This window comes from Mizuhopecten yessoensis, unplaced genomic scaffold (genome assembly GCF_002113885.1).
Source record: "Mizuhopecten yessoensis strain PY_sf001 unplaced genomic scaffold, ASM211388v2 scaffold6439, whole genome shotgun sequence".
Classification (NCBI taxonomy): Eukaryota; Metazoa; Mollusca; class Bivalvia; order Pectinida; family Pectinidae; genus Mizuhopecten; species Mizuhopecten yessoensis.
Window position 1 is genome coordinate 60723 of NW_018406550.1, and position 18607 is coordinate 79329.

At 36.8% G+C, this 18607-nt stretch overlaps 1 protein-coding gene across 1 annotated transcript in view; it reads left to right on the forward strand.

The window, feature by feature from the left end:
- LOC110452130 (nucleolar transcription factor 1-A-like) overlaps positions 1 to 18607 on the forward strand; it is a 39481-nt gene that overhangs the window by 13968 nt on the left and 6906 nt on the right. The window contains exons 7-17 of the mRNA XM_021500470.1: positions 4155 to 4219; positions 5102 to 5237; positions 6993 to 7103; positions 7988 to 8103; positions 8492 to 8633; positions 9261 to 9356; positions 10734 to 10786; positions 12429 to 12453; positions 14170 to 14259; positions 14559 to 15023; positions 16220 to 16351. Coding sequence (XP_021356145.1) covers positions 4155 to 4219; positions 5102 to 5237; positions 6993 to 7103; positions 7988 to 8103; positions 8492 to 8633; positions 9261 to 9356; positions 10734 to 10786; positions 12429 to 12453; positions 14170 to 14259; positions 14559 to 15023; positions 16220 to 16351 — 1431 coding nt within the window. The remainder of the gene's footprint in view (positions 1 to 4154; positions 4220 to 5101; positions 5238 to 6992; positions 7104 to 7987; positions 8104 to 8491; positions 8634 to 9260; positions 9357 to 10733; positions 10787 to 12428; positions 12454 to 14169; positions 14260 to 14558; positions 15024 to 16219; positions 16352 to 18607) is intronic.

The window sequence follows — 18607 nt, forward strand, 5'->3', positions numbered from 1 at the left end:
AATATCAACACAGACTATAATATCAACACAGAGCCTATAAAATGTCAACACAGACTATAATATCAAAACAGACTATAATATCATCACAGAGCCTATATAATATCAACACAGACTATAATAGTAACACAGAGCCTATACAAAGTCAACACAAACTATAATATCAACACAGAGCCTATAAAATGTCAACCCAGACTATAATATCATCACAAACTATAATATCAACACAGAGCCTATATAATATCAACACAGACTCAACACAGACTATAATATTAACACAGCCTATATATCAACACAGACTATAATATCAACAAAGAGACTCTACAATGTCAAGACAAACTATAATATCAACACAGACTATAATATCAATACAGAGCCTATAAAATGTCAACCCAGACTATAATATCAACACAGACTATAATATCAAAACAGAGCCTATATAATATCAACACAGACTATAATATCAACACAGACTATAATATCAAGACAGACTTTAATATCAACACAGACTATAATATCAACACAGACTATAATATCAACACAGACTATAATATCAACACAGAGCCTATACAATATCAACACAGATTCTATATAATATCAACACAGACTATAATATCAAGACAGACTATAATATCAACACAGACTATAATATCAACACAGACTATTATATCAACACAGACTATAATATTAACACAGAGTCTATATAATGTCAAGACAAACTATAATATCAACACAGACTATAATATCAACCCAGACTATAATATCAACACAGAGCCTATACAATATCAACACAGAGCCTATTTAATATCAACACAGAGCCTATATAATGTCAAGACAAACTATAATATCAACACAGACTATAATATCAACACAGAGCCTATACAATATCAACACAGACTATAATATCAACACAGACTATAATATCAACACAGAGCCTATATAATATCAACACAGACTATAATATTAACACAGAGCCTATACAATGTCAAGACAAACTATACTATCAACACAGAGCCTTTACAATGTCAATACAAACTATAATATCAACACAGAGCCTATAATATCAACACAGACTATAATATCAACACAGAGCCTATACAATGTCAACACAGACTTTAATATCAACACAGAGCCTATGCAATGTCAACACAGACTATAATATTAACACAGAGCCTATATAATATAAAGACAGACTTTAATATCAACACAGAGCCTATACAACGTCAAGACAAACTATAATATCAACACAGAGCCTATAATATCAACACAGACTATAATATCAACACAGACTATAGTATCAACACAGACTATAATATCAACACAGACTATAATATCAACACAGACTATAATATCAACACAGAGCCTATAAAATGTCAACACAGACTATAATATCAACACAGAGCCTGTACAATGTCAACACAGACTCTATAATATCAACACAGACTATAATATCAACATAAACAAAATATCAACACAGAACATTACAGTGTCAACACAGATATAATATTAACACAGAGCCTATACAATGTCAAGACAGACTATAATATTAACACAGAGGCTATACAATGTCAACACAGACTATAATATTAACACAGCCTATATATCAACACAGACTATAATATCAACACAGAGCCTATACAATGTCAACACAAACTATAATATCAACACAGAGCCTATATAATATCAACACACACTATAATATCAACACAGACTATAATATCAGCACAGACTATAATATCAACACAGACTATAATATTAACACAGAGCCTATGTATCAACACAAACTATAATATCAACACACAGCCTATATAATGTCGAGACCAACTATAATATCAACACAGACTATAATATCAACACAGTCTATAATATCAACACAGACTATAATATCAACATAAACAAAATATCAACACAGAACATTACAGTGTCAACACAGATATAATATTAACACAGAGCCTATACAATGTAAAGACAGACTATAATATTAACACAGAGGCTATACAATGTCAACACAGACTATCATATTAACACAGCCTATATATCAACACAGACTATAATATCAACACAGAGCCTATATAATATCAACACAAACTATAATAACAACACAGACTATAATATCAACACAGACTATAAGATCAACACAGACTATAATATCAACACAGACTATAATACCAACACAGACTATAATATCAACACAGACTATAATACCAACACAGACTATAATATCAACACAGACTATAATATCAACACAGAGCCTATACAATGTCAACACAGACTATAATATCAACACACAGCCTAAATAATGTCAAGACAAACTATAATATCAGCACACAGCCTATATAATGTCGAGACAAACTATAATATCAACACAGACTATAATATTAACACAGAGCCTATATATCAACACAAACTATAATATCAACACAGAGCCTATACAATGTCAACACAGACTATAATATCAACACACAGCCTATATAATGTCAAGACAAACTATAATATCAACACACAGCCTATATAATGTCAAGACAAACTATAATATCAACACAGACTATAATATCAACACAGAGCCTATACAATGTCAAGACAAACTATAATATCAACACAGATGCTAATGTCAATGAGTTAGAGTTTTTTTTATAAACATATCATGAGAATTATTTAGACTGAGCCTATTGTTGTTGATAACAAATTAAGAAAGGTTCCTCTGTCATGCTAGTTAGGGCCTGTATCGGAGATACTGATGCCCTATAGTAATCACTCTGTCTGTCTGTCTGTATGTATGTCTGTCTGTCCGTCCGTCCACAAATTTTGTTCCTGGCTAATAACTTTGGTATTTATTGACCGATGTACATGAAACTTGGTCAAGATGTTTAGTTCACAAAAATTCACATTGAGGTAAAAAGTCAAGGTCATTTGGTTCAAAGGTCAAGGTCAAATTTTACATCTTTTCACTGATGAACATTTTGTTATGACAATATGAAGTAAAGTTGATCAGAATTAAACAAGGAGTCAACTGACCAAAGGTCAAGGTCATCGGGTCAGGGGTCAAGGTCAAATTTTGTAGCTTTTCACTGGTGAACATTTCGCTATGACATTAGGGAGCAAAGTTGTTCGAAATTAAACAAAGAGACACACTGAGGTAAAAAGTCGAGGTCAAAGGTCAAGGTCGTTAGGTTCAAAGGTCAAGGTCAAATTTTACATCTTTTCACTGATGAACATTTTGTTATGACATTATGAAGCAAAGTTGATCAGAATTAAAGAAGGAGTCAACTGACCAAAGGTCAAGGTCACCGGGTCAGGGGTCAAGGTCAAATTTTGCACCTTTTCACTGATGAACATTTTGCTATGACATGATGAAGCAAATTTGATCAGAATTAAACAAGGGGTCAACTGACCAAAGGTCAAGGTCATTGGGTCAAAGGTCAAGGTTAAATTTTGTATCTTTTCACTGGTGAACATTTCGCTATGACACTTTGAAGCAATGTTGCTCAGAATTAAACAAGGAGTCAATTGACCAAAGGTCAAGGTCACTGGGTCAAAGGTGAAGGTTAAATTTTGTACCTTTTCCTTGATGAACATTTTGTTATGACATTATGAAGCAATGTTGTTCAGAACTTAACACAGAGTCAACTGACCTTAGGTCCAGGTTACGGGTTTCAAAGGGTCAAGGTCAAGTTTTGTATTTTCACTGATGAACATTTTGTTATGATATTAAGGAGCAAAGTTGGTCGGAATTAAAGAATAAGTCAACTGACCAAAGATCAGGGTCACTGGGTTAATGGTCAAGGTCATTTGGGTCCAAAGGTCAAAGACAAAGTGGATCTCTGACTTTGACCCTGGCTCTTGATGGAGGAGGTATATAAAGTTAAATAAAACAAATCAAAGCTAACAAATGAGTATTGCACCGGTATTTACATTTCTGTTAGTCCAGCAAATATGGAGGTGGAAGGAAACAAGACTCACATCATAGTACATGTAAAATGTATATTTTGCTTCCTTGCGATTCTTTTTGAAGTCCACATATCAAACGTCAAGCTCAGCTATATGGGCAGATTGCTTCTTGATGATTATGGGGGATATGTTGCCACAAGACGGGGTCCTTACTGACCTGTCAGTGTTCTAGTTAAATTTGTTTACAATGTATTGTCTTTGTGTTGCAGAAAAAATTTGAAAGCCAATACGAAGAACAAAGAGTACAGTACGAAAAACAAATGGCAGAATTCAAGTAAGTTTTTAGCTCACCTGTCTGAAGGGCTTTGGGGAGCATACACCAACTACAGTATCTTTCATCTGTCATCTGTCAAAAATTGGTTTAAACATCTTCCAAATTATGCGGCAGATTTCAACCAGAAAGTTTGTCAGAGCACTATTAGTGGGTGGGAGTTCAAACTGTAAAGATATATTTGCCGACCTCCATGGTCCAGGGTGCACGTGGCTGTGTCAAAAGTGGCTTTTAACCAAGAACATGTTTTAATTCGCATCTGCTCACAAATTGCCTGTCAGATTTCAGCAAAATTTGATTGAAAGCATTCTGAGGCGAATGGATAAAAAAGTGAACAAATTAAGTTAATGACCCCCACAGGGGCCGGATAGACTGTGCCAACTGAAAGGGTACAGGGTTCAAAATTTTCTGTATTTTCATTTTTACTAAATTACCAGGTGAGAAATACAGGCTTTTAGTGCCTCTTATTCAAACCATATGTAGAATGCGGATTGATATTGTTTTCCCTTTGACCTTCATTTTTGTTCCAATTGTCCAGTTCAAATTAGTTTTAAATGTTATCCAAACATCAAAGAAAGTGTCCCTTCTTTGTATGACTTGTATAAAAAAAAACATGATCCAAATCTATCCTGAGTTTAAACTTGACAGTCAATTTAATAAGAAGTACTCAACTTGTTCTCAAAATGGCCTTCCAAGATTTTGTCTAAAAGGAAGGAGCTATCCAGAAACTGATGATTGCGAAAACTGAGATAAGTTTATTTTTTAATGTATGCATAATTACATTTCTGACAATAAAGCAAATGGGGTCTACTTAAAACAGAGTGTCATCCGTATCTGAACATCAAACAGGTGTTGGCTTAAATGAAATATCTGCATTTTCTCCAGATTGAAAAATCCTGATATGTATCCTGTCAAGACATATACACTGAGAAAGGTCGCGGACAAGGTTCCGAAGGTGGTCTACCCCCTCACACTTTATGTAGATCACTTGATGGAGAAGGCATTAGCGGAAAATAAAGATGTAAGTTCATATCCTTTCTATATTTTTCTAAGTGGTTCACTTCATTGAATTCTCCTCATGCATGGAAGCATATACGACTAAGTATTGTGATTAGAGAAAAGTATGAGAAGGTGTTTCTAGATGCCCCTTTGAAATGCGGGTGTTAAAATTGCTTTTTGAAATATTTGTAAAATAATTTTGACGGATGGCAATATTTTGGCTTTACAACTCCTTTTAAAGAAACTGAAGATGTAAAAATAATTTCACCCTTTAGTGATAGGACATACAACTGATCTTGAATACACTTAATTTGTAAAATGTGTACAAGTCTTATGAAAACCTGTTTGAATGTTTGAACATCTATTGTTGATTCGTTACAATATTACGCTTACTGTCTCCTTTGGTTGGAGTTACTTAAGTGATGCTGCAGCTGTAGTGCCATAATGTTTCCCCGAGATTTAATTTTTAGGTCACCTGAGCTTTAGCTCAAGTGACCTATTGCTATCCGTTTTCGTCCGTCGTCGTCCGTCGTCCGTCGTCCGTCGTCCGTTAACATTTTACATTTCAAACTTAAAGTCAAGTTCTGCTGGGCAGATTGAACTGAAAGTTTGTAGGAATGATCAGCTCATGGTCCTGACAAAGTTACGTTAACATTATACTATTTTTTACTCAAATTGGTACATATTTCAACAACAAAAATAAATACTGTAGACTCAGGTGACCGTTAAGGCCCATGGGCCTCTTGTTAATTTGTGGTTTTGGTCCTGGAACAAATGGACCGAGTTGTAATTTTGTGCAACAATATTTTAATACAGATAAATAGCCAACATTCCTTACCCTCTCTACATACTGTATACACTGTACAGGGACATTTTCGCTGCAATTTAATTTTTGCCTTTTTCGCTGTAATGAGGGTGAATGTATCAATAAAGCGAACATTAGACGTTAGTAAACAACATTGTCTGCTTTGTAATTAAATGTGAAGGCGAAATTTGACGGGGCGAAACTTTTCCCTGTATACAGTATTCACAAGTTTGATGTCTGTCTCATTTATTTAGGCCATACAAAATTCTGAAATTCTAGGTTGTATAAGTATACTCTTTAATTAATTAAAAGTGGTGAAATTCATGGCCCTTATTCTTGAAACTGTTGTGTTCTCATGCTCAAGCATGGATTTTGTGCTCAAGCTGATTTTCTTGTTCTTGTAATAAATTTATAACAAGAGGCCCAGAGGGCCTGTATCGCTCACCTGATTGTTTTGTTACATGAAACTGACATAAAGGTAACTTAAGACCAAATTTGGTAATTAGGACACATGACATTTAACATCTCTTAAACGATTCTGAAGATATTGTTGTTTGGAACTTGAAATTTTAATTTTGACCCTTTTAACCCATATTGACCTTTGACTCCCGACTTGCACTTAAAGTTGACCTTTGACTTCATTACTGTAATAAAGAAAACAATTCACACAGCTGGTCTTCATAACATACCCAAGTATCATGACTCTAGTCCAAATGGTTCTTAGGATATTGTTGTTTGAAGTTTTTAACATATTTGACCCCTGTGACCTTGAAAGTAGGTCAAGGTCATTTTAATGAGCACACTTTATAGCACTCCTCATGACCTTAGGTTTATGGAAATAAAAGGAGATATGTTCAATGTTTTTTATGAACTGTTGTTGTTTAGTCATTTCTGATGCTCTTCCAAATAATTAAATAAAAAGTAGAGATGTTCAATGTTTTTTGTGATCTTGTGTTTTGTCTATAATTACAGGCAGACAGAACAGAAATACGAAATCATGGGAAAGTAAAATTTGCCTCACTGAAACCTAAAAAACAGCAGAAGTGGTTGGAAGAAGCAGTTCTTGCTAACAAGGATTTAGAGGTAAATGTTTTTTTGTGTGCCTCGACACCCTGTAGAACCCAAACGTTTTGTTAGGTCAGATAAGACAGGTTGTGCTGTAGAATCCACAGGATGTCAGATTAACAAAGGTAAGTAGCAGTATATGTTTGTTAGCAGATCTTTGATTACTCATTGGGCTGTTGAAGAATTGCTGATTTCTGTCTGTAGGTTTTTGTGACATTTACTGGTACCTCTGGTTTGATGTTTCTATAATTTACATTTCGGAATGTCCTACATTGCTTCTTGAAGACCTGGAAATGGATATTAAACGTGGTAGGGGTTTCTGTGAAATGTTCAGATTAAAATAGTAATATTTTGTAATAGTATATAAAAAGGTACGGGGTTTGTCGTGATATTTTCGATTTAAAATAATAATAGTTTATAATACATGTAGTTTAGAAAAAGCTTACTCAGGAAAAGGAGTCGTGTCATGGAGAACGTGTTAGTTTGACAGGGGATGGCCATCAAGGCCTCTAGGAGGCTGAGACATTTCTTAATTCTACTCAGGAGTGGTTAAGCAGATTTTAGCCACAATCCATACAAACTTTCATTTCGTGGCCCGGACCAAGTATCATGTCTCATACTAATTGAAATACTAGATAACTCCCTGTGAAATCACAATGGCTTGTGCACTATTTCATGTTTTCACAGAATTCTGCAGTCCATGTACATTCTCTTCATAATTTAAGTGTAGAGACTTTACTGTAAACACTTTCAATAAATTTGAAAGTTTGTTTTGTTTTGGATTATTCTTTATTTAAACAGCTAATTATTTGACTGTTGTTTAGGATTTTTAACTGCTCAGTTGAATTAAGATGTTAAACACGAGTCTTAGACTAAAGTAATAATGAGAATTTGTTTGCTAGGCACGGGTGAAGATCTACTTGGAGAAAAACCCTGAAAACAAGGTGAATTCAGTAGTATTGATGAGAAATGCACAGCGAATTTTGGAAAAAGCAAGAGGAAAGCCAGAGAAACCACAGTAAGTGAGAAGTGAATTTCTAAGTTGTGTAGTCTAAATTCAACATCAGCAGCATACCGGTTGTGATATTTTTTTGTATTTCAAGTGCTGGAAAGACTTCTGTGAAAAGCTTGAAGAATGTGTCGTGAGTTTACTGTGTTCTACACATGAATTTCAGTCGTTACTTATCTTTCAGTCACTTCTGTGTCTTAACAAATACTCAGAGGTAGAGGACTCTTTTATAACCCTCATTTGTCCTGGGGTCCACTATCAAATATCAATAAATATGTTCGATACCATCACCACCCATTTAACCTATTATTAATTATTCATTAAAAACATTTTGAGAATAGACGTGTATTGCCGTGTTTCAATATACATTTTTCATGTATTTTCTCTGTTTTATCAGATCTGCCTTCAAAATTTTTTCACAACAAAATGCTTCACAATTGACTCATCTGACAACACAACTGCAAAGGAAACAGAATATGGAGCAGTGGAAAGCATTAAGTCTATCTGAGAGGGTGGAGTACGAAAAACAAGCACTTCAGGTACGTAGCAACCGTAAAAGTTGTGACAACAAGCAAGTAATCAAAAAATTCTCTTACTCTGGTTCTGTTCCCAGGGTTAACAAGTGACACCAGAAACTTGTTTTGATAAATGCCTTATATTTCAGTGTATTTGTTACCTTAATTTTACAACAGCCTGTTCCTATATGAATTGGGGAAAAAACAGCATTATTTGTTTTGAAGTTGGTCATTTTGGGGGAAATAAGGCACTTTTAGCTAGGGAAACAACCTGTATTTGGCAGTAAAACTGAGCAAAACAAATCACTGTATGTATCAACTCTTTGTAGATCTTTAACTGAGTGATTGAGGGGAAGTTACTACGGACAATGTTAAATAACTTGAGTGATACTAGAACAATGTTAAATAACTGAGTGATTGAGGGGAAGTAACTACGAACAATGTTAAATAACTGAGTGATACTAGAACAATGTTGAATAACTGAGTGATTGAGAGGAAGTAACTATGAACAATGTTAAATAACTGAGTGATTGAGGGGAAGTAACTACGAACAATGTTAAATAATCATAGAATGTTCATGAGAAGGATGGATTATACAGCAAGTTATAAAAGTGTTGTGAAAAAGTTAATGAAGATTTTTTTTTCTAATAGGACAAGATGGATTATGAAAAAAAATACAGGCTGTATGTGCAGAACCTGTCGGCAGACGAGCGCGCAGAATTAGAAAAGAAAAAGGAGCAGAACAAGGTAGGAATGTATAACAATTCTAACTTGGGGATGGTGTTTATGTAAGAGCTTGTTGAAATATCCACACACAAGTATTTATTTATGTGAAAATTGCCACTTTTACAGTATTCAAGTATAAAAATTCTTCTGACCAGATTCTGCTTCAGAATGCTAGACCAAAGAAAAAAAATCTTGTGTTTCTGCTAACCCTACCTACCTTAGATTATTATCTCTAACCTGACATTTAGTGATATACACTGTTAAAGTCAAATAACTACAGTGAGCCTGTGCCCTACCACAGCATACGACCGCCATCCGTCCGTCAACTTTTCCTTTAAAACGCTACTGGTCCTGAACTTCTTTATTGATTTTGACCAAATGTACGCCTGGAGCATCCTTGGGCTAAGGGGACTCAATTGTGTATAAATGGAGGGTGTGGCTTCTTTTGATACAGAGGGCTAGGGCCCAAAATGGGAATTTGAGGTTAAAATCTTCAAAATCCTTTTACTTCTGTACCATTGGAAAATCCAAATTTGGCCTGGAGCATTCTTGGGCAAACGGGACTAAATTTTGTTTTAATGGAAGGTGTTGTCCCTTTGGGTGCAGAGAGGCTGGGACCTAAAGGGGAATTTGAGGTTAAAATCTTCAAAATCCTTTTACTTCTTTACCATTGGAGTTATTTTAACCAAATTTGGTCTGGAGCATACTTTGGATAATGGCATCATTTTGCAAGGGGGACTCAATTTGTTTTAACAGAGTGCAGTCCCCCTGGGAGCAAAGGGAAAGGGTTAAGTAGGGGGAACATGGTAATAAATGTTTAAAATCCTTTTCCTTCAGTCCATTTGGAGGGTTTTAACCAAGCATCCTTGGACGAAGGGGACTACATTTTATATAAATAGATAGTTGCTTTTAGGGGGCAGAGGGGCGGGCGTAATAGGGGAAACTGAGGTTAATCCACCCCAATTCATGGGGGCAGAAAGAAGGGACCTAATGAGGGATGGGTGTTGCTGGGAGACCGAGCTAATATTTGGATATAGTTGCAGTATTATTATACGTAATAATAACAATTTTCCATGGGTGCTTTGTTTTCCAGGTGAGCTATACAGGCCCTCTGGGCCTCTTGTTTGTTTTGGCCTTATGGTCAAGGTTACTGACTGATATTTATAGACAGCATTTTTTCGGTTTAGCGGCTTTTCAAACTCTCTCAAAGGAAAGGTACTGTTAACATTGTTGATTAAGAAAAATGAGGTTATGTTAAATTTCCTTACTATGGAATGTTTTGGTAGATTGGTACATAACTAGGTTGTTCACAAGATGAAAAGTAGCTAATTAATGCTCTATAGTAAACTTTTGGGCACTCAAGATTTTAAAAATCGTTTATGGTGTCTTATTTTACAGAAAAATGCTGTCAAGTCAACAGAATTGTACCAGAAGAGAGTGACAGAGTTGGAGTAAGTACATAGGTGGTGACTTATGAGCTACTGTATACAAGGAAACTTTCACCCAGTCTATGCCGAAAAAATCTGTATTCACCTAGTGTAAATTTTACCTGAGGATGGAGATCAGGGGTCAGAACCAGGCTTTGCTGAGGTGTGAGGATAGGGGAATTTTACCTGAGGGTGGAGATCAGGGGTCAGAACCAGGCTTTGCTGAGGTATGAGGATAGGGGAATTTTACCCGAGGGTGGTTATCAGGGGTAAGAACCAGGCTTTGCTGAGGTATGAGAATAGGGAAATTTTACCTGAGGGTGGAGATCAGGGGTCAGAACCAGGCTTAGCTGAGGTATGAGAATAGGGAAATTTTACCTGAGGGTGGAGATAAGGGGTCAGAACCAGGCTTTGCTGAGGTATGAGGATAGGGAAATTTTACCTGAGGGTGGAAATTTTGGGTCAGAACTGGGGCTTTGCTTAGGTATGAGAATAGGGAAATTTTACCTGAGGGTGGAGATCAGGGGTCAGAACCAGGCTTTGCTGAGGTATGAGGATAGGGAAATTTTACCTGAGGGTGGAAATTTTGGGTCAGAACTGGGGCTTTGCTTAGGTATGAGAATAGGGAAATTTTACCTGAGGGTGGAGATCAGGGGTCAGAACCAGGCTTTGCTGAGGTATGAGGATAGGGGAATTTTACCTGAGGGTGGAGATTAGGGGTCAGAACCAGGTTTTGCTGAGGTATGAGGATAGGGAAATTTTACCTGAGGGTGGAGATTTTGGGTCAGAACTGGGGCTTTGCTTAGGTATGAGAATAGGGAAATTTTACCTGAGGGTGGAGATCAGGGGTCAGAACCAGGCTTTGCTGAGGTATGAGGATAGGGGAATTTTACCTGAGGGTGGAGATTAGGGGTCAGAACCAGGTTTTGCTGAGGTATGAGGATAGGGAAATTTTACCTGAGGGTGGAGATTTTGGGTCAGAACTGGGGCTTTGCTTAGGTATGAGAATAGGGAAATTTTACCTGAGGGTGGAGATCAGGGGTCAGAACCAGGCTTTGCTGAGGTATGAGGATAGGGGAATTTTACCTGAGGGTGGAGATTAGGGGTCAGAACCAGGTTTTGCTGAGGTATGAGGATAGGGAAATTTTACCTGAGGGTGGAGATTTAGCCTATATGAATTATGTCAGAGCTGAGGCTTTGCACAGGTCTTTAGCCAAAATTCTTCAGTGGAGGGAAGAATTTCCCTATCTCTATATTTTGAAAGAGTGTGAAAATATGGTATACCAGAAATTTATTTAAATCAAAGCACTTTGCAGAAGCTTCACAGCGAGTTTGTGTTAATAACTGTTTATTTCCATTAGGCATTGTCAGCTGCTAACTGTTTATTTCCATTAGGCATTGTCAGCTTGCTAACTGTTTTGCACTTTTATTTTTCCTCTGAGCAAATAGTAAAATAACATTTTAAATATGAAAGAATTTTTTCATTATTAATTAGCAAATACCTCTTTCAAGATTATTACCATTTAGTTTGAGATTTCTCTGTATTCACTCTAAAGTAGGTAAATATTCTATTAGTCTACTGGAAGGTAATTTTGATGACATTTTTATTCTGTTGCAATTTAGAACTTTTGTTAGGAAAACTTACATGTTTCAATTTTATTTTCAGCTTCTCCCCAAATGGTGATCACCATGTAAGTAATACAGAGTGTTTACATTTGATAACATAAGTATATACCCTATCAGCAAGTGCCATCACCAACAAATATTGAACCATTTTCCTTCACCAGTCTGTCTCTCTATTAGTCAGTCTGTGATAAAATGATGTTGGTGCAATAATTTTCCAATGGCTGGTTGTTTTTTTTAGCTCTCCTGGCCCGAAGGGCGTCCGGTGTCAAATATGTTTAAAACCTATAAACAACTTCTGAATAACCAAGAGGCCTAGGATGATGCTATTTGGCCAGTAGCATGATGTGATGAAGGGCTACCAAGTTTGTTCAAATGAATGACCAAGACAAGTATTCAAGGTCACATGAGTCAAATGTGTTAAAAAAAACTTTCAACATATTCTTCTCAATAACCAAAATGCCCAGGGTGATGATATTAGGCCAGTAGCATGCTTAGATGAAGGGCTTCCAAGTTTGTTCAAATAATTGACCTTCATCCATTTTCATGGTCACAAGGGTCAAATATGTTTAAAACCTTTCAACAACTTCTGAAAAACCAAGAGGCCTAGGGTTATGATATATGGCCAGTAGCATGCTGGGATGAAGGGCTACCTAGATTGTTAAAATGAATGAGTTTGACAAATTTTCAAGGTCACAGGGGTTAAATATGTTTAAAACCTTTAAACTACTTCTGAATAACTAAGATAATGATATTTGGCCATTAACATGCCGGGTGGAAGGGCTACCAAGTTTGTTCAAATGAATGACCTTGACATATATTCAAGGTCACAGGGGTAAAATAGATTAAAAACCTTTAAACGATTTCTTCTTAATAAGCAAAAGGCCAAGGGTGATGATATTTGGCCATTAACATGCTTGGATGAAGGGCTACCAAGTTTGTTCAAATGAATGACCTTCGCCCATATTCAAGGTCACTGTGGTCAATATATGTTTAAATCTTTAAATGACTTTCTGTATAACCAAAAGGTCCAGGGTAATAATATTTTCCCAGAAGCATGCTCGGTTGGAAGACTTTGAACTCTGTTCAACCTTAAGTCCTTGTTCGACATTCAAGGTCACAGGCATCATGTTTAAATCTTTTAATAGGTTCTTATGAATCAAACACTGATATTCTGCCTGTAGCTGTATTTTAGTCCACTTTTAAGATTACAAGTGTGAGATTGATACCAGGTGAGCTATTCAGGCCCATTGGGCCTCTTGTTTTTATGAACTTCATAATTGAATTATGAAACAGCATTCACTGGTCTATCACATATGGTACCAGACTCGTGTTGGTCCCAAAGACAAGGCTGCCCCAAAGGGCAAATGTCAAATCAATATAATTCTCGTAATGACAGGTACTTGCTGCAGGTCTGTGACTTTTCCCTTGGTACCCCCCCGATTTCCTCCACCACCAAACCCTGGCATGTTCTTAAATGACCATAGCTGTTAATAAGACACAAAACATGAACAAACCAAACAAATCTTGTGTTGTTGTAGGGGACATATATTGTATCGTTACTAGGGAATTTGTTGTGGAAGGGGACATGTATTGTACCGTTACTAGACAATGTGTTGTGGAAGGGTACAGGTATTGTACCGTTACTAGACAATGTGTTGTTGAAGGGGACATGTATTGTACCGTTACTAGACAATGTGTTGTGGAAGGGGACATGTGATGGTTGTGAAATGTCTAATTATTTATCATTATGACCCATATTTTACCATCCTTGTTATAACCAGGACTCGGATGATGAAATGTCAGATGTTATTCCGGACACTCAGGTTCCAACAAAGATAATCCTCAACTCTGCGAAGAAAAACGCTACAAAGGTAAATAACTTCTGTCCAAATCTGAAAAAAATAACACAAACACATAATCAATTACAAACAAGTAATTAATTCAATATGCATTCTCATTCAAGTTATTATCATGTTGGTAACAAAGTTTCCAGCCCATAGTTACTGTTGCTGGCAGTGGTAAGGGAGTCCTTAATAATTCATTGTTAAAGAGGTTCAAGTTTTTGAAGTGATACAAGGATCCTTAACAGTTCACATTTACAGAAGTTAGAATTCTAACATATTTCAACTCTGGTCATTCTTTATTTTTCATTGTGTAATTTTTTTATCAGTGGTCTCCGACATCGTCACCCGACCAGGAACAGATGACCAAAATAAAATCGCCCAAGAAGTCATCACCTAGTAAATCTAAGAAACCTGTGCTGCCTTCTCCTTCAACATCGGATTCGTTGTCTGAGGATGATAAAGAACAATCTCCATCACCAACAAAACCTAGTGTATCTAAGAAGGTTGTTCCTTCACCTAAGAAGGTTGTTCCTTCACCTAAGAAGGCTGTTCCTTCACCTAAAAAGGCACAGAAAAGAAAGGCATCAAGCTCATCCTCATCAACTAGTTCAGACAGCAGTGAGGAGGAAACTGTTGCACAACCACCCAAAAAAACAAAAATAGTAGCGAAAAGAAAGTCAACATCATCTTCATCGTCGTCATCATCAGACAGTGAAAACGAGGTTTTAACGCAAAAGCCGGTCGCTAAACATGGAAAGAAAGGGACACCATCTGTCCCCGTCACAAAAGAGGTAAGAGTACAAGACTCACATGATTTGTCTCTAAGAAATGGCAGTTTTGTATTGGGGAAAAAACACTTGTATTTTCATATATAATTGTGAACAGAATTAATCATGTTTCCAAAAGAGGTGCTTTATTCATGGAAACTTTTCGCCCAGCCAAACTTTTGCCCTTTGCCAGTAAAATCTATACTCACCCAGCATTAAATTCACCCCTTCATGAGTGATTACTAAATATGGTATTCTGTATACTAATATCTGCTTTTGTGATAAATTTGCCCTCAAAATACCATATTCGTGTATGGATGGGTATTGTAGATATTATAGCTAAATTACAGAAACATAGATCACTCAGAACTGAACAATTGATTTGTTGGTAATTATTAGTAGAACTAGAATACAGCAGAAGAATAAACCACAGGATCCAAAAATACTTCCATGTATGAGTATTGGAGAGGAGTTAGGAAGATTATAAAGCTGTATAAGGGATCATTCTATACTGTTTTTTCATGCCCCGCTTTTCGAAGAAAATGAGGGATATCAATTTGGCCTGTCCGTCTGTCCATCCGTCAGTCACGTTTTAATTTCCGTGCAATAACTACACTAATGATGGTCTGATTTCAACAAAATTTGGTGTGCCCATACATATTAACATTTTTAAGACTAAGTCGGCTTGTCAATGTGATCTTTGTATATTTTGTGCATAATACACTTACACATTATGATTGGCTAATTGGTTTCTGTGCAATAAGTGGTCTAATCATGGTCCTATTTTTGTGTCGCCTGCAAAAAGCTGGTGACACATAGGTATTGCTATGTCGGCGGCATCGTCCGCACAGAGGTTTTCGTGTGATAACTTGAGTTTCCTTGGGCCGATCAAACTCAAACTTAATGCAGTGCTTCCTTACCAAAAGTGCTTGCTTGGGATTGCTTTTCAGGTCCAAAGGTCAAGGTCACTGTTACTATAAATAGAAAATCTGTTTTCGTGCGATAACTTGAGTTTCCTTGGGCCGATTAAACTCAAACTTCATGCAGTGCTAAGCACAATCTCCCAGCTTCCTGTGCAGGCGACACATCCACTTTCGTGGAATTCTTGCTAAAAATATTTGTCTGCACATACATATTAACATGTTTAAGACTAAGTTCACAGGTCAATCTGACCCTTAACCTTGTCCTTATGAATTCCACGAATTTGCTTGTTGTTTCAGGCTTCTTCACCAGTGAAGACAAAAAGCCCGGTCAAAACCCCAGCAGCAGCTAAGCCAGACTCGAGCAGCTCGGACTCCAGTGACTCGGGGAGTAGCAGCAGTGATTCAGAACCGGAGAAGACCGTAAAGAAGGTAAAATTACCAACGATTCCTTGATTAGCTAAATACATACCATATGCCGGGAAATGTTCACCCAGTCAAACTTTGGCCCTTCACCAGTAAAATTTATGTTTGCCCGGCATCAGTTTTGTCCTTCACATTTAATTACCATGTGTGTTATGTTGTTTGTTTCTGTTCGCTGTAATGATAAATTCACCCTCGCTACGGTGGGCACAAAAAACGAAAATTAAACTGCCGGTATACAGTGAAACAACATTTCCTCCTTGTTTCAGATATATCTAACTTTTGGTCTTTTGGTGTTTTTTGTGTCGCCTGCGAAAAGCTGGGGACACATAGGTATGTCGGTGGCGGCGGCGTCCGCACAGAGGTTTTCGTGCGATAACTTGAGTTATCTTGGGCCGATCAAACTCTCAAACTTCATGCAGTGCTTCCTTACCATAAAGTACTTGCTTGGGATTGCTTTTCAGGTCCAAAGGTCAAGGTCACTGTTACTATAAATAGAAAATCTGTTTTCGTGCGATAACTTGAGTTTCCTTGGGCCAATCAAACTCAAACTTCATGCAGTGCTTCCTTACCAAAAGTGCTTGCTTGGGATTGCTTTTCAGGTCCGAAGGTCAAAGGTCAAGGTCACTGTTACTATAAATAGATAGCAAGTTCCTTAAAACTCAAGAGTATTCTTCCCAGAATAACAGATTATATAACAAAATGATGCCATCAAAATCCTAATCTGTGACTATTGCTTACTTTAAACATTATTTCTTGAAATGAAAAGTGTATCTATTTCTTCATAGTCTCCCAGCTACCTGCGCAGGCGACACATCCACTTCCGTGGAATTCTTGTTTTGTTAAATTTCATAAACCATTGTGGACATAACATGGACAAGTATGTAAAACCTAGGTACAGCTTCTTACTTTTATGTCCATTCTAGTGACGAGATAAAACCTGGATAAATGGTAGTTTTATGCCTTTTAAATGCTTTATTCCTGGAAACTCTCGCCCAGCCACGCCTTAACCCTTCACCAGTAAAATCTGTATTTATCCAATGTAAATATGGTATGCTTTATACTAATATTTGCTGTTTTGATCAATTTGCCCTCAAAATACCATATTCATGTAGAGGTGGGTATTGTAGATATTAGAGCTAAATTACAGAAACATTGCTGCAACAGAATCAAAATTCAATTTATTAGCTCACCTGGTCCGAAGGACCAAGGTGAGCTTATGCCATAATGTTGCGTCCGTCGTCCGTCCGTCAACAATTTCTTTAAACGACTTCTTCTTCTTAACCACTGATTGGAATTTAACTAAATTTGACTGGAAGCATCCCTAGGTGGTGGGGATTCAAAATTATACAAATGGTGGGGCTGACCCCCTAGGGGGCTGAGGGGCAGGGTCAAAAGGGGTCAATTTGGCTAGATTGCTATAAACGACTTCTTCTTTAGAACTATGCACTGGATATCGATCATATTTAATCAAAAGCATTCATGGGATGCAGGGATTCAAAATTGTACAAATGGTTGGGCTGACCTCCCAGGGGGCTAGCCGAGGGGCGGGGCGAAAAAAGGGTTACCGTAAAAACCCATGTAATTTGCGCACCTGTGTAATTTGCGCAGGTACTTTTTGAGGCTGAAAATCTGGAAAAAAGCTTCTACTCGAATATTTTGCGCACCCAAAAAATCTGGAAAAAAAACGATGTTCATGCTCCGAAAATCGATCTCCGAATATTTTTTTTTTAAATTTATTTCTATGAATTTTTTTTCATTGATGTAAAATGATATTTAAAACCAAGAAGAAACTACGTAAAATGTGTATTTTGTTGCTTGTTTTCTTTTAATTATCTGATTACACATGACACACACGTGTGCGCATATCGGCATACATCAATTCATTTTAGCAATATTTTACATAAAACATCATGGCGGCTTGGGTTACGTCACTTCAAACCAGGTCATGTCACAGATCAGTTTGGCCACGGAATTAGATTATCTAAGTCCGTGGTTTGGCGATATTTTTTACAAATTACAATGCAGTAATTAGCTAACACTATCTCTGTGATTACCCGTTAACAATAGCTCTACTAATTGAAATGATTTGCAGTCGCGATCGACGGACCGTTTTGTTGTTTTTTCACTCACCAACACGTGGCGTGAATTACGAAGCCCTACTGCATTGTCATAACAGACTGATTTGACTGATAAGGGATTATAAAAAATATGTTTATACTAGAAGCGTGGACAATCAATACATCCTCTTCAAATCTACTCCAA